The following is a 24159-nucleotide window of genomic DNA, read 5'->3' on the forward strand; positions in this document are numbered from 1 at the left end:
TCTTTGTGAAGAGAACAGATAATGTAACATTATTAGTATACTGTGGCTCTGTTAAGCAATGTTAGACCTGCGTGAGGGAGTGTTTGTGTGTACACAGCAGCAGCAGCAGCGCAGAAGCAGGCTCTTCTGAAACTTTTTGTGTGCACCTGTTTTCGTTTTCAGTTATACTCCAACCTGCCGTCTTGCTTTACTACCACTATATTGCTGTCATCGTGTGACATTTATTTGGGATAATTGGCTAATAAATAGTTTCCTGAATGTAGATTTCCATGTGGGGGCGGGAGGAGTGAGCAGAGTCGAGCAGTTGTTATAATCTTCAGTCTCACCATTAGATGTCACTAATTCCTACAAACTGGACCTTTAAATGCAGAATAACACTGATGTCAGTGAGGCCTGTGTTGACCCTACAACCCCCTCATGGCACCATGTAGGAGCCCAGCTTGTAGAAAACTCTGCTGTGATTGGATGAGTGTGTGAAGAGGAGGAGGAAGAGGAGGGAGGAGCCTTCATCTGTCAGCTCAGCCCGTCCTCCTGTGCTGTGCCGTGCTGTGCTCTCTGTGCTGGGCTGTGGAGGAGAAGCGAGTGGCCGCTTTCTTTCAGCCGTCGCTTCGGTGAAATCCAGGGAGGAGAGCGGTCAACATGACGAGCAACATCAGGTACAAGAGCCGGATCCCGGTGAAAACTGGTGAGTGTGGACGAAACATGTGCATTTCTATAACATAGAGAGAATCCGAGCATTGACCTCTTCATGTTTCTGTTTCCCTGGGCGTCGCTGCGCATCCCTGCACCTGCGCCTCATCCACTCATCCATTCATCCATCCTTTCACGGCCAATAGAGGACAGCATGGAGGTAAGACACGTTCATGTGTTTATTTCTTTTATTTGTGAGTGCGTGTTATGAATGCACATTTATCTGACGGCTTTGTCAGAGCAAAGCGTCGCGAGGCAGCATCAGCATCATTGTTACCGTCTCTGACAGACGGAGGCCTGTGTTTGCGTGCGTTTGTCCTGCCTTTCAATGAAGATGCTCACAGTGCAGCAGACATGCTTTCACACATTATACACACACACATCAGCAGACTGAAGGTCTGAGGGGGTGGGGTTAGGTTTCATTTATAGACGCATATGTGGAGCAGGCCGCTGTCTCAAGAGGCAGCATCCAGTATGGTACCTAACAGATCTGAATCCTTCTTCTCCATCCTCTCCATCTACATCCTCTCCTCCAGCCTTCTCTTACCTCTTTATACCATCTCCTCCAACCTTCTCCTACATCCTTTCCTCTATCTGTATTTATTTATACTTTATTTATTCCCTTATTTATTCCCTATTCCCTTAAGGAAATTATGTCTCTGCATTTAATACATCCTCTAATAGAAACCTTCCTAGAATGAGGAGCTACTGAGCAGCACCAGGGAGCAATGGTGGTTGGGTACCTTGCTCAGGGGTACAACAGCCCTTTGACCTGGTGTGGACTCGAACCGACAACCCTCCGGTTACATGTTACAAGTTCCCTTTCCACTTGGCCATGGGCTATCCTCTACATCCTCTCCATCATGCTCCAACCTTCTCCTGCATCCTTTCCTCTATTCTCTACACCCTCTCCTCCAGCCTTTTCCTGCATCCTTTACTCTATCCTCACCCTCTCCAACCTTCTCCTGCATCCTTTCCTCTAACCGTCTCCTGCAGTCTTTCCTCTATCCTCTACACCCTTTCCTCCAACCTTCTCCTGCATCCTTTCCTCTATCCTTTACACCTTCTCCTGCATCCTTTCCTCTATTCTCTACACCCTCTCCTGCATCCTTTACTCTATTCTCACCCTCTCCTCCAATCTTCTCCTACATCCTTTCCTCTAACCGTGTCCTGCAGTCTTTCCTCTATCCTCTACACCCTTTCCTCCAACCTTCTCCTGCATCCTTTCCTCTATCCTTTACACCTTCTCCTACGTCATTTCCTCTATCCTCTACACCCTCTCCTCTGGCCTTCTCCTAAACCCTTTCCTCTATCCTCTACATCCTGTCCTCCGACCTTCTCCTGCATCCTTTCCTCTATTCTCTACACCCTCTCCTCCAACCTCTCCTCTATCCTCTCCATCCTCACCACCATCTCGCTGCTTCCTCCAGAAATATTAGCATCCATCAGCCTTTTTTAATGAGACATAATGGAAAAACAAACCTAATCTCTGGTGAGTTCATCCACTCGTGGTTCACTCATGTTCAGTTTTCAGATTACTACACAGCTTCTACAGCTTGTGGGTTTGTTACTGGCTGTCGTCCACTCTTAACGCCCACATCTACTACAGCATCTGACCCTGTTCAACACTTTGAAGGGAAAATTTCATATTCTGGACCAACCAAGTTGCGGAGGAGGAGGAGGAGAGAGAGACAGAGAGACATCTGGAAAACACAATAATCATATTTGGTGTAGAAATATAATTGATCCCTAAATGAATCCCAAATCAATATTCCTAGTATAACATACTATAACATTCCTAGTCTCACTCTTAATTCCTCTTCTTTCCATGTCTTCCTCTTTCTTTCTTTCTCTTTTTCTTGCTGTGATGTTTGGGTTGCTAGGCAACAGTCTTTTTTTAAACAGTTTTCATCACCTCTTTGATATGACGGAATGAACTACACCATCCACAATCCTGTGTGGTAATTATGTGTGTGTGTGTGGGTGGATGGATGGATATTCACTGAACATTTTCCATCACAGAAAATAACAGTTTTATCAGCAGTTTGCTGGGATGTGTCACCTTGATGTAGTGATGCAGGAAGGATTAGATGATAAAAGAAGGTCAGCAGCATTGTGAAAAGATGCAATCTGACCACACGTAGATGTGTTACAATCACTTGAAGGTATATTTGCAGTGCTGGTACAGTCATATCATTATCTACACATTCACTAAATCAGTCGTTTTTCAGTGTGTCTGGTTTGGAACTTTTCGATGAATCATGTGAATGTATTTATTTAAGAGCGCTTCTTGTCCTCATCAGATTAGAATATGAATGAAAACCATTCCTATAGTAGCTGTAGTAGTAGAAAAAACACATAAATAACAGCAGCCTTTATAGTTGTAGTTATTTTTGCATGACAGGTCATCATTTAAAATAAAAAAAAAACACCAGATCCTGTTGGTGTTTATGCTTCAGCAGCAGGATATTTGTTGAATAGCTCTTTGGTTCTGTTCTGGTGTGACGGCTAGCGTTGTTGCCTCACAGCAAGAAGGTTGCCGTTTTATTCCGGTCCGACTGAGGGGCCTGTTTGTGTGGAGTTAGCATTGTGTGTGTGTGTGTGTGGGGGTGGGGGTGTGTGGGTTCTGTCTTGGTGCTCCAGCTTCCTCCCACAGTCCAAAGACATGCAGATCGGGTTAGTTAATTAGACACTGTAAATTGACTGTAGGTATGAATGTCACAGTTAATGGTTGTCTGTCTCTGTATGTTTGCCCTGCGATGGATTAGGGCCATGGTTCACAAACTGTGGTACGGGTACTATCAGTGGTACATGAGCTTCCTCTGGTTGGTACTTGGAGGAAAATCAGAAATACTGTTGTACTGTATATACCAGGGTATGTGATCAGAGTGGAATTTTGACTGGAGTGCATAGAAAATGAAACAAATAACAAAAAAAAAAGAATAGAAAAGAATCGCTCCATCTTAGTCAAATTTCACTATTCCAGTGTGTGACGTATATGTGAGGAAGATGATGATGATGAGAGAGCAATTTATCTTATTTTGAATAAATCTGCCTCTTGTGGAAAGTCTGTAGCTGACTTTGCTCTTCATTTACACCACTGTATTTTAACGTTGGTGATAATGGTGTGACTTCAAGAGCTCAATATTGTCTCAGGGGGTACTACCACTGGACTAGGGTGTGACTCTGCCGTTCACCCTATGCCAGCTGGGATTGGCTCCTGCCCCCCACAGCCCTTATGTGGAGGATAAAGCGGTAGAAGATGGATGTGTAGCAGGAATCTGTGTCTTAAGAGAGTTTACTTACATAAACATAAACATAAACATTGCCTTTTGCAACATAACAATTACTATTTACGGTGTTGTAATGTAAAGTAAAGTACAAATACTTCATGACTGTACAAAATTCACGTATCTGTACTTTATTGTCTATATTTCTAGCAACTTTTACTCAAGCTTTTCTAGTCCTGATGATCTCTCATACCCATTCACGCGCCGCAACATGGGGTTAAGTGTCTTGCTCAAGGACACATTATAGACTAGCAGGGCCAGGAATTGAACCCACAACCTTCCAGTTGAAAGACAACTCGCCCTACCACTGAGCTGAAGTAATATTTTAAAAATTGACTTCAACTTCTATCAAAGTCATTTTCTGGTAACAAACTTGTACTTTTACTAAGACAGGTACTTTACTCGCTCACAGAAAAAGTCTTGAAAACCAAGGGACTCTTGTTATGGAAAAGTTAGTATATCAAACATTTAAGAAACACACTCAGGTCTTTGTCATTGTGATGATCAGAGTGAGGGGCAAACGGAATATACATATAGTAGATCAAGACAGGAAGTGACATCATACTAACAACACAAATCTATATAAAACACATATCTTGTCATAGAAAACATAGAAACAAATAAAATATTGTGTTACAAAAACAGAAAGAGCTATCAGATCAATATCCGATCACAGGAAATTCATTCTAATGCCAGGTGTAAACGGAGCCTGTCTGACTTCACTTCAAACATTCTTCACTTTTCTCTCACTCACTCTTTAAAGACACTCTCACTGGCTCCTGGTGTGGAGCAGCTGCAGAGCAGTAGGAGGTTTGTCTAGAGGGGGGTTGGGTTGGGTGGGTGCATTAAAAGTGGCCCCCCTGTGGTTCCTGCTCTTGTCAAGAAAAGAGAAGTTTTAATATAATATCTACATTAAATATTTTCACATTTTGAAAACCTGTAACACTTTATGGTTTATGGTATAATCATCTTATATCTAATGGAAATCCCAGCTTGGTGATAGTGCGATATAAAATGGCAGTAATATATTTGAAGCAATCAAAATTGATAATTGCCATATTATGAAGGTGAAATTCATCCCTGCTTATACTTCACACATATTTATGATTGTTATTCTAAAGCTATTATTTGGTGACTATAGAAATGAGATGGTATTACCATAATATTTCTTCCGAAAGGTATCATAAAAGTATTACTACACTAGTACCATATGTTATGCTGGAAAATAGTTATCATTAAAAATCCAACTTCTTCCAAAATCCAACTCTTTTTTTAGTCAACATAACATAAATATTAAATAACAAAACTTTTGTGCTTAAACTCTGTGCAGGAAAAAGTCTAATAATGGGATAACATAACTAACATGCCACTACTTGTTTACAGCCTGAATAAATAAACGGCCTGCTTTTTGTTACCAGCAAAACAGTGCAACTCATGAATCTCCAGTGGCAAACAATGAGAGTTGAAGTCCAAAAACAGAAAAACATGCAGTGTCGTATTACCCCTGTGTCTGCCACATTCATTCTAAGTGAAAAAAAATAAATCAGAATCAAAAGCTGAACAGACTGTTTCTGCTGATGAAGATGAAGATATGGTCAAAATGTCCAGAACAAACAGAACAACAACAGATTTGGAAAATGTATTGAACTCCAGAGGGAAGTTGTGAAGAGAACACTCTCTCGCTAATGAGCCTGCCTTTTATCACTAATTTAAGCAATTAAGTCTGTATTCCACACATTTGTCATTCAGTCTAACTCACTGCAAACATTACTTTTTGAAACATATCTGAATTATTTAATTAAACTGCAGTTTTAACAGCAGGCGTGGACAATTAAAACACATTTACTATTTACACCAGTAGGAAAGTGTAGTATTGTATGTGTAATGAACTAAAAATAAACCACAGTGTCCATGGTTACTGTAATGTAAGAGTGTGTCATCAGGTATTGATTATTGAAGTATTTTCCTACAAACACTTTCCTCTAGCTTGTGTCCTGCATGGCAACATTCAGCTGACTGAATCCTCTCCACTAATTGTTCATGGATACCATTCAACATTATAGCCTCAAGTGCCACAAGTGCCCTTTGTCACTGAATAGGCGGATGCTAAAACTGGGCCCCGATGGCCAAGTGTCCTTCAGTGAAGCAATTTTATTGTTGCCCGAGCAATTACATGCTGTCAGATTAGCATGTTTAGGAGCCAAGTGCATGCAGGCCTTTGCATCTCCAAGGAGAGAAAACAGAGGAGCACAGGGAGGAGGAGGAAGAGGAGGGAGCTCACAGTCCCACCAGCCTCCTATCATCCGTTATCTCTCCCTCTTACCCTCTCTCACCTCACTCACTCAGTCGATATTTGAGAGGAAGCATTCAGGGTCAATGGTGTGAAAGTGCCAGCTGGACGACTGTGAGATGCGGAGTCGTGGTCAGTGATGGTCAGTGATGGTCAGTGGTCTTCACAGCTACACCACATGACTTTAAGTCCGGTTATTATCACAGTGTCAACATTTTTTGGCTGATTTTGATACTTAGATACTTGAGCAGTAACAAATGAATCGTCTTTTTCTTATTTTTTTAGCTGGGCTTGTACTACTTAGATAGCATAGATGGTCTGTTGGTCATCATAGGTCTGTGATGGGACTAGAATATAAATATATACTGTATATATAATTTTTTTAACATAGACAACATACAACATTTTTAACATAGACAAGTCATATACAGAATCAGCTGTTTACTCAGACTTTTAATTGTAAGTGATACTCACATCTACCTCAGCAACATGCACAGCTATACTTATAATTCTCATGTTTCATAATTCATTGTACATAACAGATATCTATTTCTATTGTATTTTGTTATTTTATTACTTTAACTATTTATCTGGGTCTTTGACTTTTAACTTTTTAACATTTGTGTGGACAGCAATAAAGAATTCCATTGCACAGATAAATGTGTTTTCTTACTGTACATATGACAATAAACTCTTTGAATCTTGAATCCTGAATTAAAGATTCACAATGGACGAACTAAATATCTTTTGAGTTTTGATGAAAACTGAAGGCTTTAACACACTTAGAAGTGAAGGGTGATGACATATAACACACTGTACCTTTAGTGTTCATCACAGGATCAATTATTATATTTTCCAAAGCCTTTATTTACTTTGTGGTGACCTCGGCAGTGATGGGAATGATGCTGCGGTACGCTGCTCGACTGGAATAACTTGGATTATGTCTTGCATGTGTGTGTGTGTGTGTGGACTCTGGCAGTGGAGTAAACTGCTGTGGCCTTTTGAGAGTCACTTCCTTTAAGGCCTCAGTTTTGTATGAATAGAGAGGAAGAAGCCGAGCGTTGCCTTGTCGATCTCTGGATCTCTGCCTCTGCAGAAACATCCAACAAACAAACAAACACAGTGAGTGATGGCGGCTTTTAGCCTCTGAAACAATATTATCATAGAGAATAAGTCACTTTTTAAGATGAAAACATACACTGAGAGCTTAAAACCACAAGTCATAAAACATAGTTTAGACATTCTTCACATTTTTCTCATCTCTATATTTAAAAACAGTTAATCAATTCAAATAATCTAATTTATGAGGCACTTTTCATAGCAGTACATAGTAAGTGCATCCATCTTTTCAGAAATGGACCTGCGACTGTAAAATCTGTTACATATTTTCTCTGAATTGATAAAATGCTAGAACTGTTGAAATGATCCAGAGCTTGATATGACAGCTCTAACGGCTTGTTGGATATAACCAACACTCAGATTCATGCCATGTACGACCCAGAGAAGCGTAAAATCATCACATTTGAGAAGCGAGAATAAAGAAATGTTGACAAAACGTCAGACAAACTGACTAATCATTGCAACTCTAGTGAAAATGTTTTAGACACGGGGGGATTAAAGGATTCATTCATCCTAAAATGATTCTTTGTTGAAGCAACAAAACAAAATATTAACAAAGGAGGGAACAAGATGGATACAAACATACAAACCACAGTATATAAAGACGACTTTCATTAATATACATCATTTTTATATTATATACACATAATTTGCCTGTATTTGGTAAACGCTGACAGTCTCTTGCAAGTATCAAGCTTTTAATACAGACATTCTGGTAGTGATTGAGGAGGAAATTCTAATTTAAATTAATACTATACAAACTTATATATATTGGATGGATGGATGAATGGATGGATAGAGAGACAGACAGACAAACAGACAGACAGACAAACAGACAGACAGACAAACAGACAGACATACAAACAGACAGACAGAAACCCAAAATACAAAAATATCCAAATCAAAGAGAGGATGATGCCTCGGCTCATTTACATATATCACACAATGGTAATGATTATATTCAATGATGCAATAATGAAGCTTGTAGGTTAATTGTAGCTAAATGTATTTGTGTCCACCTAATTTCATTAATTTTAAGTGATCATATATGACACAATTGTCTGGCTTCACTTAGTATTTAAAGATGCTTAATTAAACATGATTTCTAATTTGACTCGCATGTGTGTGCGTGTGTGTGTGAAAGAGACAGCTGGTCACTGAGAAAGACTGAGGGTGGGGGTCGTACCATTAGACATGGGGACGTACCATTGTGAGACATCTGTCCCTATTTACCTATTCAAATGGTCCCTCCCACCCCCGTGCACATGCACCCACACACTCTTTCATGTCTTTATCGTCAGCTCCTCCAGAAGACTGTTTATTTCTTTCACGAGACGTCACAAAGCCCAGACGTGAGTCCACTGTCTCCCCCTTGTGGAGTGGAACGCAACCATCACACCTTGTACGTGGCATCACCACGGGGTGTGTCGACTTGCAGACAAGAAAAAGAGAAAAAAGTTCAGCTTCTTTTATTTCAAAGAGCATTTTTTGCAATTCTGCTGCCCACATCATGTACAAGTGGGACACACCCATGTAACGCACACACACACACACACACACACACACACACACACACCACCATCACATCTGGAAGCAATCGAGTCCAACCTCTGCCATGACATATACCTCATTCACCTCTACACACACGCGCGCATACACACACACACACGCGCATACACACACACACGCACACACATATATACACACACACACACGCTGTTTCCCATGACTTTAGAGGACATTGCATTGACTTACATTCATTTCCTGGAGACTTACTCTGACCATAATTACTACTGACCTAATCCTAACCCTGACCTCAGCCTAACTTTAAAACATGTCTTCCCCTTAAAATGTTGTAATTTATGTTGTGGGGACTTGATTTTTGTCCCTATAAGGAAAACAAGTCCCCATAATGTGACTGTATAAACAGATTTAGGTCCCCACAACATAAGGAATACAAGGTACACACACAAAACCTTTTCTTTCTTTCTTTCTTTCTTCTAAACGAAGCATCTCTTCAGTTTAAATGACACCGATATATCTCGGCCACAAAAGAAATAATTTTAAACTCCTTTAACAGCAGATGAAAAGTAAAGATTCAACATTTGACTGACATTTGCTTTAAATAAATGTTGTGTATATTGGGGAAATAATATTTTAGTGAGGCAAAATGTTGTTTGTGTTTGTTATGTTTTATTTGCCAGTCTCTGAAGTCTATACTTGTGCGGTGTCTTCCGTTGGTCATGTTTGGTAAATGTGCGTGCACAAATGGCAAATGAAATGTTGAATCTTTTAGATGTTCAAATAAAAAGGAGTCAAAATACTTCACAGAGAAACAAAGATTTGGGAAAAAGTACAAGAATGTGTTACCACAATTTTTATTGTTGGTCTTTTCTCTCCCATTTATCATTTATCATTTATCATCTCACAATCGCTCAGATCTTTTCTTCTCTGACACGTTGGAGGATCTGTGCCCTTGATTAGGAACAGCTTTGACTCTTTAACCTTTTTTTTTTTTTATAAAGCAATTAAAAAAGACCTGGAGCTCCAGCAGCGACAACAGCAACATGTTCCACACAAACTGATTTAATTATGTGAGTCTATTCATTTTTAATGACATTTTTTTAGAAAGAAGAAGAAGAACAACAACAGCAGATAAATTAATTGTAAATGAACAAAAAGAAAAATTCACACACTCTTGGTAGGGATTTAATGACCTCATTATAAACCTGTATTTAAACAAGTATAAACATTAGGATTGACAGGTTAATGTTTGTGATAATCTGATTATCTCACTGCACAGGCCTGAGCGTGCAGCTTTTCCGTCTATATGTGTTGTTGTTGTTGTTGTTGTTGTTGTTGTTGGTGCTGAGCCGTTTAAACAAGTTTGTTTTTTCATATCTGTTCCAATGTCTGTCCGTCTGCTTCTTCTCTTCCTGGTGGTCACTTCTCTCTGAGCAGAGACTTTTATTTTTCAGTGGCAGGAGCTGGGGGAGGGAATACAGGCTGAATGAATGAGTTTCTTTTAGACTTTCGTTTCTTCCATCCCTGCCCTATTTCCTCCCTCAAATTGCCACCTCTCTCCTCTCTCTCTCTCCTCTCTCTCTCCTCTCTCTCTCTCCTCTCTCTCTCTCTCTCTCTCTCTCTCCCTCTCCTTCTCCCTCTCTCTCTTACTGCCTCTCTCCATTTCCCTCCCTCGCAGTGAGAATTCCTCTCTACCTGTCTGAACAAGGAGAGTCAGAGCGCCGTGGGGCGAGGGAAGAAAAGATAGACGTAAAGAAAGAGGGCAGAGGGAAAAAGGAATCACGAGAGTGAAAATAGGAGGAACAAAGGGCACATATTTAAAGAGCACAAACAGGAAAGAGGTGTGTTAGGGAACAGAGAGAGAGTGAGTGAGAGAGAGAGAGAGAGAGAGAGAGAGGAGTCCGTCGGAGCAGAATTTGCAGTTTGCTGGGCCGTGTTCTGAAACTCTCCGGGACCTGTGGCTATTTTGGTTCGTCAGTTTCGGAGCGGTTTAGGATGGATGCCATAATGCTGCAGGAAAAACTGGTGGAGCGGCTGCTGTGTCCACGAGTGAGAACTGCCAGGCAGAAGGTAAAAGCTTTGGGGGTTTTGGGGGAGAAGTGAGTGCAGGACAGACAAGAAGAATGGAAAAATCTCAGTGAACAGTAAAAATAGAATAGAAGCAAAGTTGAGGATGAGTTATCTCTGCTTCTCTGTGGTTGTTTTTGAGTTCCCTTTGCTCTTGTGACATTTCCACATTCCATAATGTTTCTCTGCTGAGATTGTTTGACTCCTCTCCAAATGTGTTTTTTGTTTTTTTTTCATGAAATTAATCATTGATTTATGTGCAGCTTTCATTCGTTCTCACTCCTCTCGTGTGTGTCCAATGCACCGATTGCACCACCTGGGATTATTTCTCTGTTTTTGTTCAAATGCATGTGCGTGTGTGTTTTTATAATTGCAATCCTAAACCCGAGGGAGCTGTCGGAAATGCCAGTGACAAGTTATGGCAGCGTATAAGGATGCTGACTGTGTGCTGGACTGGAGTGTTTGCACAGTTAAAGAAGAGCTTTTCACGTCTGTTGAATGCAGCTTCTGTCTGTGTGTGTGTGTGTGTGTGTGTGTGTGTGTGTGAGAGCGCTCGCTGCGGGGACTCGAGCGTGTATTTATATCTACACATGTCAACATGTCGTTCTGTGGGACGAAGATGACGTTCTGCCAGACGCAGCAGAGACGCTAGAGCGGCACTGAGAGCTACTGTCCGACACAGCGAGACAGAGACGGCTATTCTGTTGTTCTGTTTGTATGTTTTTCAGCGAGCTAGTGGAAACTCTGAGACACTGGCTTTTCTCAGCTGCTCTCAGAGGAATGCTGCACACATGTTTTTTCCACACACTTGTAGATTTGCTGTATTACAGACCCAGACTGTCTGTTGTGGTCACTTTATAGCATCAGACGCAGCCAGATCCATGTTGTGTTCCCATTAAAAATGCAGTTATTTGTCGTCTGCCTATTTTTAAGTCGCTGACTCTTAATGCTTTATTGTCAAGCCCGAAATGATTAAAAATGGTGAAAGAAAATCAAATTACTTTTATGAAAAACAAACTATTATATTATTATACTGATTTATTCTGAACCTGGAGCTACTATTCATGCTCACATTCACACCTACAATTCAATTTAGAGTCTTTTGACCATGGGGACAAGCTGATGGACCTTCAGAAAACCCCCTAAATACACACACACACACACACACACACACGGAAGAACATACAAGTAAAACATGTAAAGGCAGGATTCCTTCCATGTATCAGTGGAAACTGTACCTGTAGATATTCCATTAATTGTGAATGGTTGGTTGTCTTTATATGTGGTCCTGTGATGGACTGGCCATCTGTCAGGGTGTACACCGCCGCCCTTCACCCTATGTCAGCTGGGATTGGCACCAACGACCCCTGTGACCCTCATGTGCAGGATAAAGCTGTAGAACTGGCCTATTCAAATGGCGGCCCGCGGGCCACATGTGGCCCAGAAGTCACCTCTTAGTGGCCCAGCCAGCTGTCCCTCCAGAAACAATGAGGAAAAACTAGACAAACACGTTTCACTGTATACCTCTAAATATTCCTACATAAATTCCTGCAATAGCACTGACCATGCATGGGTCATATGTGACAAATAGTTATCTTAATTCAGAGAAACTAATGCTGTTGCACCTTTTTTGATTGTATGCACTTTGAGTTGCAGTATTGTATTTATTTCTCAAATAAAGCCGCATGGAATGGTTCAAGAAGTGCACCACAGTGTAGAAATATTCTGTTAGAAGTAGAAGTCTTCTTAAATGTTGTAGAACCTGCCAAAAGTAAAACGATTCTCATCATGTAAAATGTATTTGACCTTCTTTGGCAAGTTTGATCTCAGCCTATAATAAAGCACCATGCTGGATTTATGGATCCAGCATTTATGGAAATCTATAGTAACTATGAGATACCTGCATCATCACTTCCATAGAATATTGTGGTTAAGACTAAAAAGCCTCTCCTTTCTCCTCTGTGTCTTTTTCTCTGTTCCAGGAGAAACAGTATGTGGGTTTTGCAACGCTGCCCAACCAGGTCCACAGGAAGTCGGTGAAGAAAGGCTTCGACTTCACTCTGATGGTGGCAGGTCAGTTTGACGGCGAGTGTTTAAACGTGACTTCCATCTGTGATGAGTTAAAATGATGGAGACAACATCTCTGTGCAAATATATTGATTATGAACATTTTTAACCACTCATTTCTTAACAACACATTTGTGTCATTTCAAAAACATAATGCTTCAACTGTGGAGCAAATATTCTGCCCTCATTCAGAAGAAATAAATACCTCACAACGTGAAAATGCCACTGCTGCGGCTGCTGCTGCTTTTTATTATATACCTTTTTACAGTCCAATGCTTTATGTGAATTTTAAGTGTTTGGATCTTGATATCTAATAATCCACTGACTCTTACCAGTACTGGACTGATACAAAGGCAGGATTATATTTGTACATCCACTGTGACAAATGTCTTGAATCTTGAAGACAGGTTTCTAATATTATAATAGCCTACCCTCATTGTTACACTATAAACAATGTTAAAAACAAAGTCATTTAACAGAACCATAACCTGCAGCTTCCACATAATCTGGCAACTGAGGGGTTTTTTTTTTTTTTTTTTTTTTTTTTGTTAAGTTCATGTTTTTATCATGATCAACGTGTGTGTGTGTTGCAGGAGAGTCTGGTATGGGTAAATCCACTCTGGTCAACAGCCTGTTCCTAACAGACCTTTACAAAGACAGGAAGCTACTGAATGCTGAGGGTAAGTCTTTATCTTGTGTGTTATTTTTTCTGCATCTACTGTATCTTCATTGGTGTTTGTCTTTCATGCAATTTGTGTTTTCTCTTTCTTTACTCATTTTAGTTTGCATGTGTTACGGGGAAAACAAAACAATTAAAACTAAACACAGGAGACACTATACATGTCTCCTTTGTATTAATCTAGACTTATAACAACTGAGCATGTGTCCCATTGTACATCTGGTAAGCAGTCCATTTGTCCAGAGTTTTAAATCAATCCCTGCTTTAGTCCTTAGAGGATAAGTCAGTTTTTCCATGGAGTGTATTTCCTGCACAATGTCCTGCCATTGATGTCTATGCCTGGAGGTGCACATTTCAACCTTGTAATGGTTGTAAATGCCTTTTTGCGTGAGAGAATAAAAAATTAAAAAGAGGAAGATGTCCTAAATTGGAAACATGGCACCAGGTATCAGGCCCAGGAGCATAATCCTGGGCTCCTTGGGAATCCTGAAACAAAATATATCTTCAAGAATTTGAAAGATTCCGTCCCAACATCCAACATCCTCCAACTTTGCTGCTGCACCCTTAATTGTTCATTTTTACCAAAATATAAAACAGTCAGGGCCTTTCACCTTTAAGCAGCTTTGTATTAAATTGAATAATGTCCACCACTGGAATAGAAAAACATAAAAAACATCCTGACGAGAGCTCATTTCATTTGCATTACTCCGGTTTGTTTCTCCTCATTTTCTCACTGTCAGTAACATTCCTTCTCCCTCTCTGTGCCAATGCTTTCAGAGCGAATCAACCAGACAGTGGAGATCATAAAACACACTGTAGACATCGAGGAGAAAGGAGTCAAGCTCAAGCTGACCATCGTGGACACACCGGGGTTCGGAGACGCCGTCAACAACAATGAGTGGTGAGCTGGAAGACCTGATTTACCGTGCTCACCTGAGTTCACTGCACATGGTGGACCTGCTAATGTAGTGTGTGTGTGTGTGTGTGTGTCTTTGTGTGTGTATGTGCGTGTGACAGCTGGAAGCCAATCACAGACTATATAGACCAGCAGTTTGAGCAATACTTCAGAGATGAGAGTGGACTGAACAGAAAGAATATCCAGGACAACAGAGTCCACTGCTGCCTCTACTTCATCCCTCCATTTGGACATGGGTAATAACACACACACACACACACACACACTGGTTTCTATGACTTCAGGGGAAATTGCACTGACTTACATTCATTTTTCTGGAGACTTACTCTAACCTTAACCATAATTCCTACAGGCCTAATCCTAATTCTAACCCTAACCTCAGCCTAATTTCAAAACACATCTTCGCCTTAAAATTTTGTCATTTACGTTTTGGGGACTTGAATTTTATCCCCATAAGAAGACAAGTCCCCATATTGTGACTGTGTAAACAGATTTAGGTCCCCACAACATAAGGAATACCAGGCACACACACACACACACACATACACAACACCTTAAAGCGTTTGAATTTTGAATGATTTAATAACTTTACTTCCCTGGTTTTCTCTCCACAGCCTGCGTCCGGTGGATGTGGAGTTCATGAAGGCCCTGCATGAAAAAGTGAACATAATTCCACTCATTGCAAAAGCTGATTGCCTCACACCAAACGAGATAAAGAAGCTCAAAGACAGAGTGAGTCTGAAACCTGCAGCTCCACAATCAATTCATCGCGTTTGCTGTCACATTATTATTTATTCCGTGTTTATTCCGTGTGTCTTTCTAGATACGAGAGGAAATAGACAAGTTTGGGATTAAAGTGTACCAGTTCCCAGAATGTGACTCCGATGAGGATGAAGAGTTCAAACAACTTGACAAAGAGCTGAAGGTCAGTCAGACACTGATGTGGTTTCAGAATAAGTCAACTTTATTTGTTGAGCACAAATCAAAACGTGCCTAATCTCAAGGCCGAGGCCTAACAAGATTATCAAGAGTTTGCATTCCTGTGAATGCACTTTTTTTGAACATATTGTCATTGTAATTAAATAAAAAAAGGGCAACAAATTATTGAACAATATGCAGTTTTACATAATTATAATGCATCATTTGACTTTTTGTCTATATTCAATGTCACTTTTTATTCAGTTTTCATCCCTTTTTTCATTTTATGATATTCGTAGCTGTCTAATATAGTTTATTGAATATTGAAAAGTGCCTTGCAATTTATGATTCTCATTGTTATCATTATTGCAGGATTAAGGAAGACCATGAGATGACATGGAAATCTTAAGTAATTAATATGGTTCATTAATATTATGATAATACAATAGTAATCAATATTAATACTATTAATAACACCATTTCTATTGAATAATGTTAATCTTTTCTTACCCACTACTATTGAAGATATTTTCAGTTCAGATATCTAGATTAAATTAGACACTTTACCTCCCCCTCAATACAGAGGTGATTTTGCTTTTGCTCATCATTGCACATTGCAATGTTCAATGTTCCCATTACATAGGATAATGTAGAGGGTTCACTGTTAGCCTCTTTTAAAGAGAACTAGCCGTAAAAACAGTTATTGTGAAAAAAACCCTAAGGGTTATAGCTCCTGTGTGTAACTTTTGGTAATCTTTGTTGTTGTGGATGTTATTAATCTGCCTCTGTTTGGTCCTTGAAAATAGAAAAACATGTAACATTATTGTTTATGCTGCATCCCGCATCTGAAAACAAGCTGTGTCATGCAATCAGACTTGACTGAGAGAATGAACGTTTGTGTGTATACAGCAGCAATGCGGTGGGAGGGGGGGTCAAAATCATAATCCAACCTGTTTACACCTGTCTCACCTTACTAGTGCAATGCAAAAAGCAGGTGAGACGAGAACCAACCCCTGCTATACTGACGAACTCAGAGAAAGTAGTTGTAGAGCTAAAGGTGCTTCATCAGCATTGTGTGAAATAATGTGGTTTGAATGTAATTGGCACTTGTTTACACTTAAAAGTTGCCCACTGCGGTGTTAAGCAGAGAGTGTGTTTGGTAATCCGGGTAATCCCTCTTTTCCCACTTGCGCTGAACCATGTCAGCAGCTCAGGTGAGATGAAACCACTAATCAGCTGGGAACATCTTTGAAGGAAAAACAAACAAGCAATGTTTTAACACGTCTCAGCGATTGCTGTGCTGAACTCATGTGATTATGTATCGCGGTACTGAACGCTCACTCGGCTGTCTGTGGATAGATAAGGTTTGAAGGTTGTATGTGTGTGTGTGTGTGTGTGCAGGAGTGCACCCCGTTCGCTGTGATTGGCAGTAACACAGTGGTAGAGGCTCGAGGGCAGAGAGTGAGAGGAAGACTGTATCCTTGGGGGATTGTTGAAGGTATGTTTGTGTTGTATCACCAATATCGTTTGAGTGTCATTTGTGGATTTGGAATTAATCAAAAGCGAATTTTTCTCCCCAGTGGAGAACCAGTCACACTGTGACTTTGTGAAACTGAGGAACATGCTGATCCGCTCACACATGCACGACCTGAAAGACGTGACCTGCGACGTCCACTATGAGAACTACAGAGCACAGTGTATACAGGAGATGACCAGGTATGTGTGAGCAAAAGAGGATGTTTTGTCCTTTGTCAGTGCAGATCTGCCTTTAACTCTGTTTTCTTCTTCTTCTGCCCCCTCCTCCTCCTCTCAGTAAACTGGCTCAGGACAATCGTATGGAGAGTCCCATTCCCATCCTGCCGCTGTCCACTCCAGATGTGGAAACTGAGAAACTAATCAAGATGAAAGACGAGGAGGTATGTCACATGTCACGTGTCATTTGCTGTTTTAAAGGTCCACTGTGTAAGATTTATGGCGCTTTTCCACTATGCAGTTCTAGCATGACTCGGCTTGAGTCTACTTGGTTTATTTGACTTATCCATTAGTGATAGTACCTGGTACCTGGAGCACGAAATCCGACACAAGCATCAAACTTAACTGTAGATCAGATAAAAGGACTTTCAAATTCTGAAAACATGTGTTAATCTCCAACATTTAGCAGAGAAACTTCTAAAATCTTAAAACAACCCATTCAGCTGTATTTCAGTTCAGTGACTGAGTCTGAGTGAGTAGTGAACTAATCTTTTTAATGATCTGATTCTAATGATTCGGTACACTGAAAACAACTGCTTTGTGCCTGGTACCCAAACCAAGTCGTGCTAGAACTGTATCATGGGAAATCTAATCGTGTTTCTGATGTTTTTTATCGAACGTCTAATAGTGAGACGGCACAGTCAGCACACACAAGTCTGTGGCTCTCTCCTGAACCATGGTGGCGATAGTGGTCTTCTTAGTTTGCATAGTAAGCTTCTGGTTCAAAATGCAAACTCAGGCTGCTGTAGAAACATGGCGGTGATGATGGTGACTTCTGTAAAGCAAGGCTCTTACCTGACATACATACAAAACACTAATCCACAAACTGATTCTTATTTTAAAGAGATCACACACTTGTACAAAATACTTATGATGTGTATTTGATTTCAGCCAATAAGTATCACACCCTGGACCTTTAAATAAGTGAATTTTTTATGAAGGCATTACTGTTTAGTCCCTTCACTAAAGACAATCCCACTCTACGTGATTTGGTCTGTAATTCTTTTTATAACCTTAACAAATTATACAGTGTGTTACAAGCTTTTAGTCACTCAATGCTGTCGAAACTATGTTAAGCACTGTATGAGCTCTACGGTGCAATTACTGCCACAGAATTGAGGAAAAGGTAATTGGACAGACTGTAAATCAGGAGGAAGAGCGGCTTCTAACCACAATGTCAAATGGCCAGAGTGCAGGCATGTCCTTGTGCTAGACACTAAACTACATATCGGTACAGTTGGCTGTCTTGGCAGTGTGTGACTGGCAAAAGTGTCTTGGTAAGTGCTTTCATTGCTTATTGAGACTAGAAAAGAGTTAATAATACAGGTAATTTATCATTTTTAAATACTGACAGAGGGCATGGAATATCTCCTGTCTAATTCCCTAAAATAGATACATCAGCAACATTGATACAAAACACATGATGAAGATAAAAACATCTGCAGGGATGTGTGCTGTCCGGGGCTGGAATTCTCTTATGATTTACAGTGGAAAATCAAGAAAAGTATTCACTCGATGAACCTCAGCTGCTTGTACATGAATATATGAATTTATTACACATTGCGGTCTGTTAACAGAGAAGATTCTTGGTACAACTCACAGTTTGACGGAGGCCTTTGAAGTGCAATAGCAGAGTCCAAGTTTATATATATATCACAGGAGACGAAGAGATAACATGATAACAGTCTGAGGTCAACAAAGGTCATGTTTGGATGAGTGCAGACTCTCAAGGTTCATCTCATCCTGAAGCTGGGACAGGATGGCACCCCCCCCCCCCCAACTGTAAACATCAGAACATTGTTCATAACACACAACTCCTCACAGTGAACAAGGCTCAATGTTTCATCTGTGGCTTTCACTCACACCCTCTGCTCTCTGCCCACAGCTGAAGAGGATGCAGGAGATGCTGAACAAAATGCAGCAGCAGATGCACGACAAAGAGCAGTGACGCCTCTGAGAGCAAAGCTGCAGAGCTGTAACGCCACCTGCTGTTTCTCCCTTGAATGACAGTGAGACCTTGGGACATTGAACTATGGATATCTTGTGTCACTGGCAACTCTGGGTGTACATTTGTCTTCAGTTTGGTGCTTTGTATAGTTTGTCTGCCTGGAGGCTTGTTTTATCAGGGGGGGTTTTTATTTTTTTCTCTGAAACTCTATGTTTGTCCACTTTGAGCCCCGCCCCCCTCCCCCCCCAACCCCACCCTCTGTGGTTTAATGGTCTTAACATATATAATGTTAACGTGTAATTTAAATTACTAGTCAGTGTATCTAATTTATAAATGCCATGCTAGACTTTTTGAATATTCTGTCAGGGTATGAACATGTGTGCTATAAGATGTTTTGTAAAGAAATGTAGGTTGTGAACATGGATATTGTTTTTTTATATTGTTTGTGAGTGTGTGTGTGTGTGTGTTGGGTGCATGAGTGTGTGTATTAGATATCAGCAGGTATCCATCCCTAAAACTCTTTACAAAGGTACCACAGTGACTTTACTTTTATGAAACCTTAACATTAAGCTCTTGTTTTTCTCTGTGATGCTCATAAAAAAAACCTTCATGAACCTTTTTTTTTTTTTTTTTTACATATGGCAAGTCAACATATCTTCTTCCAGCATTTTTATACGTGCTGGCTGAGCTGAAAATGCACTTATTGCCAGTGGCCAACTGTGAATGGAGAGCCTTTGACATAATGAGAGGGTTGGTGCATGTGCAAGCATGCTACCATTACTCATATCCGCTGAATGCTGTGGACCTATTTTTACTGCTTTATAACCAATGCCCAGTGCTTGTAATATTAAATCATGACCTACAGTGTTGCTACTAAAACATGTTACAAAAACTATGGCGAGCCAATGCGGTGTTTATGCTTTTATTTCAAATTTCTCTCCTTTGAGACGAGTAATGCCAGTGAGGATGTTTGTTTGAATTAAGAATGCTGGAGTGTGTGTTTGTATGTGTGTGTGTGCGCGCGATTGTGTCGACTCTGCTGATGCTGAGGAATGGCGCCTATTTTGCCTGAAGACTGTGAGCTCAGCTTGTGCCCCACTTATAGAAACGTGTGACAAATAAACTCTTGTTTCTCGTCAGTGTGGCTCCACCGTTTCTCTGAAGTTTGCGGAGCAGTGTGTCACATTACGCTGCGCTTCAGCACGCCTTCCTCTGTCACTTTGGCAGCCTGAAGGGCAGAGATCAGAAGTGGATCCGCCGCATGAACACTATCTGCTGATTCATGTTTATCTGCCGCAGACAGTCTTCCTCTGCACTACACAATGCAACTTCTCTCTGTCAATCAGATGAGATGCAAACATTACTGAAAAACAACAATATTCATTCACTCAAGTATATCTTTGAAGTACTCGAAGTACTTCTCTTGGCACCTCAACTGCATCAAAGGTCAGAGGTCAATATTGTACTATTTCTGCCAGAGTATTATTTCATTTGTAAATTAAAAAAATGAGTATCATATTTTATTATCCAATAATCTGTGAAAGCTTTCCTACTTTTGCAGAAGCAAAACATTGCATAAACTTTACATCTAATTTGTATTGTAGCAGAATTCTGTTTCTACAATGTAGTATTATTCAATTTACAAATGCAAAACTTTTACGAATATGAAATGACCAAGTAAAAGTAGGTGAGTAAAATGACTTGCATCTGCATTGAAAATGTGAGTAGATGATAAGGCAGTTACTATATGTGAATTCATATTTGGCAGTGGTCTTTATCAGTGCTCAACAGCCGGCAGTAACACACACACACACACACACATGGCCTCTCAGAGTGTCTGTCAGACACACAGTCCTCTCCTGAAGACACGCAGCAGCACTGAAGGTAAATCCCTCTCCTCAGACTTTATTACGACCTCACTATACTTCAACTTTAATATTTTATTTTGATTTTCAAACACTTAAATAGACTTAAATATTGATGTCTAGACTACATGGTTCTGCCGTTGAGGTATTGACTCCAGGAATGAAAGGAAGAAACACTGACATATATTAATTATAGTTGTTTGTGTTACAGGATCATAATTTGTTTTTGTGTTTAAGTGAATTCACATCCTTATACATCACTCAGCTCATGACATTTATTTTGTATAATATCTGAATGAATGTTGCCATAAATAATAAATAATACTGTATAGTTGTACATCAAAATCTGTACTCCTTTATTGTGTAATAGTAGTCACAGCATGACAGGACTGACAATTTACCACAGAGCTGAATCAACAAAATATTACAATTTAAAAATTAATCAATATGAAGGCAGATCCAGTGAAAAGCTTTGCTACCTTTAGTCATCAGTTTGGAATTTAAAGGATTAAGTGATGCAGAAATGGCAGTAATAATGTAACAATAAACGAGATAGTATACACAGAGATAGTTAGTCTTGTCAGGATTTACATTGTGAATTTGGTAACGATACTGTGTCATATTTTTCCCCCACAAAAAGTTTGGTGGGCCCAACAAAGGATTTATCTGCTGTGGCAGATTAACTCCATCGGTGTTTTAAAACCCATCATGTTTACCTGTACATTGAGAGCCTCCTTGCCCATTCTTATATTTGCTGGTTCAACAGTCTGTCAGTAAAGGACAGAAACAGCCTCAAACATATTGTAAAAGTCTGTTCAAAAATGACTGATCTGCACTCTCTCTGGGAGCAACATGTCATCAAAAAGGCTACTATTACAATTACGTACAACCATATACTTGGCAATGAATTGCCATCAGGACAACGTTATGTGCAATGTCCCAGGAAGACAAACTGATAATCTAAGTTATTTGTTCCTTCTGCTGTCATGTTGTTGAATGCAGAGCCAACTTATCTTGAAGGGTTGTGGTTAAGGTTTATATGCAATATTTGGGCTCTATTTATTGAACTTATTTATGTATTTATGCATGTATTTTTTGGTATTTATCACAATTTTTTTTGATACATTAAGTACAAAAGTAAGTACATTTTATTTATATATAGCATCTTTCATAGATGTAAAATCTCAAGGTGCTTCACAACAAAAATATAATAAGATAATAAAAACAACCAAAATACAGAACATAATACAATACATCAAACATAAAACAGACAATCATTTAAAACCCTTGTTCAACTAAAAGCTTGTTTAAAAAGCCAGGTCTTCAGTCGCTTTTTGAAAGAGTGGACACAAGATATGCAGCACAATGTGAGTGAGTGGTAAAGCATTGCAAAGTCCAGGTGCTACTACTTGTCTCCTCTAGTTTTATATTTTGTTTGGGGAACCACTAGTAGCCTCTGATCTGCTGATCTTAAGACTTGGGGAGTAGAGGTTCAGCAGATCAGCAATGTATGAAGGAACCTGACTAAAGCTCTAAAAGAAACAGAAACAACGACTTTAAAATTCTGAAAATATTCTAAAATGAACTAGTAACCAGTGAAGGGATGCTAAAATAGGCTCTTTAGCCAGTGTGCGTTAAAAGTCTAGCTGCAGAATTCTGGACAGTCTGCAGAGCAGAAGGTCAAGCTCCTTCTTCTTAAGACAAGTAAAAAGAGGTGAGATGAGATAAAAACATCATCTGAATTTGGAAATGTTACGTAGGTGGGCAGCCTAGTTCGACTCTACATTGTTGCACTGTCCATTGTGTTTTTAATATAGTGCTTGGTACATTCTCTCCTAGTACAGAGAGTGTTTCCTCATGCACTCTGGATTTGTGTTTTGGTGAATGGTTGTGTGTGGAGTGGTGAAACTGTGGAAACTGCATTGCTCTAAGGGGATGAATAAAGTTATCTGTAGTAAATCTCCTCTCCTCTCTGCTCTCCTGCAGTGACTGGTAACCATGTTAAGGCTTCTGCTCCTGTGTCTACTCCTCCTGTTTCGAGCTCAAAGGTCTTCAGCATGCCCTCACCTTTGCTCCTGTCATGGAAGTCGGGTGGACTGCAGCAGCACATCTCTCACCACCTCCTCGCTGCCCAACAGTTTCCCTGCTGGAACCACCGAGCTCCTCCTCCACAACAACTTGCTGACTAGCCTCCCTAATGGACTACTAGACCATTTGACCTCCCTGAGCTCTGTTTCTCTTCATGCTAACCCCTGGGTGTGTGACTGTGGTGTCCTCTACCTGCGGGCCTGGCTGCTGCGTCAGCCCCCCAGCCTCACATCACACCTGGGTGTCAACTGCAGCTCCCCCCCAAACCTGAGAGGGCGGCTGGTGGTGTATTTAACTGAGGAGGAGTTACTGGAGTCCTGCCATTACTGGTACTGTGACCTGGCTTTGGCCTCCCAGGTGTGTTTGCTTGTGTTTGTGGTGGGGCAGGCCGCTCTGTTGGTGGCCCTCGTCGTATTTCTGAAGAGGTTCGAGAGGCTGACCAAAGAGGCGAAGAGAACCACAGAGGAGAGCTTCACAGCCGGGGAGGGTCATAGGAGCAATGAGTATTCAGCTTTAATGGACAGCAGCATCTGAGCATATTTACTCTGGTTTCTACAGTTCACACCTCATCTCCTCTTCTCTGATACCATTGACCTGCTTGGAAAAGCCCTTTCCTCTTATTCCTGTTAAATATTCACATTATAACATGAACAGTTGTATGACAAAAAAGATAGGCGATCCCATTTGTTTGTTTTACAAAAAGTTGTCAATGCTTGAAAGAATGAGCCTATATGATATTCAGTATCAGTGATACTGGTCAGAATCATTGGAGTGGATATTAGTTTATGAAAAAAAAAAAATCTGATTCAATAACACACGCTCACTCCTTGTCCATTTAAGTGTGTATTAATGTTTTTAAAGTCTGATTTTCCTGATGAATTTTTAAATGTTTATTCCATGTTTAATTTGGACTTTTTTGTAATTTTATTGTATGGAAATGGATTAT

The 24159-nt window shown here is 40.2% G+C and overlaps 2 protein-coding genes across 3 annotated transcripts; both read left to right on the forward strand.

Moving 5' to 3' along the window:
- Positions 1 to 430: 430 nt before the first annotated feature.
- Positions 431 to 20399, forward strand: septin5a (septin 5a). Of its 2 annotated transcripts, XM_058635533.1 has the most exons (12): positions 431 to 685; positions 837 to 850; positions 12963 to 13053; positions 13641 to 13727; positions 14504 to 14627; positions 14744 to 14878; positions 15257 to 15374; positions 15466 to 15567; positions 16962 to 17058; positions 17141 to 17276; positions 17374 to 17476; positions 19198 to 20399. In XM_058635533.1, exons 1-12 carry the CDS (start codon positions 640 to 642, stop codon positions 19258 to 19260), a joined length of 1116 nt encoding a protein of 371 aa, XP_058491516.1. In that variant the 5' UTR covers positions 431 to 639; the 3' UTR covers positions 19261 to 20399. The 2 variants fall into 2 exon arrangements, with proteins under 2 accessions (XP_058491516.1, XP_058491515.1); XM_058635532.1 differs by lacking the exons at positions 431 to 685; positions 837 to 850 and adding an exon at positions 10572 to 10983.
- An 86-nt stretch (positions 20400 to 20485) lies between these two features.
- Positions 20486 to 24084, forward strand: gp1bb (glycoprotein Ib platelet subunit beta). The gene is made up of 2 exons (XM_058635535.1): positions 20486 to 21144; positions 23112 to 24084. The coding sequence occupies exon 2, from the start codon at positions 23124 to 23126 to the stop codon at positions 23745 to 23747; it is 624 nt and encodes a 207-aa protein (XP_058491518.1). The 5' UTR covers positions 20486 to 21144; positions 23112 to 23123; the 3' UTR covers positions 23748 to 24084.
- Positions 24085 to 24159: the final 75 nt, after the last annotated feature.

This window comes from Solea solea, chromosome 8, assembly GCF_958295425.1.
Source record: "Solea solea chromosome 8, fSolSol10.1, whole genome shotgun sequence".
Lineage (NCBI taxonomy): Eukaryota > Metazoa > Chordata > Actinopteri > Pleuronectiformes > Soleidae > Solea > Solea solea.

Excerpts from the sequence above, each read along its gene's own strand:
- septin5a (XM_058635532.1), top strand. The coding sequence starts at position 10,909 with ATGGATGCCATAATGCTGCAGGAAAAACTGGTGGAGCGGCTGCTGTGT. Across the intron at positions 13,054-13,640 it reads CTTCACTCTGATGGTGGCAG|GAGAGTCTGGTATGGGTAAA; the intron begins GTCAGTTTGACG and ends TGTGTGTTGCAG. Across the intron at positions 14,628-14,743 it reads GCCGTCAACAACAATGAGTG|CTGGAAGCCAATCACAGACT; the intron begins GTGAGCTGGAAG and ends TGCGTGTGACAG.
- gp1bb (XM_058635535.1), top strand. The coding sequence starts at position 23,124 with ATGTTAAGGCTTCTGCTCCTGTGTCTACTCCTCCTGTTTCGAGCTCAA.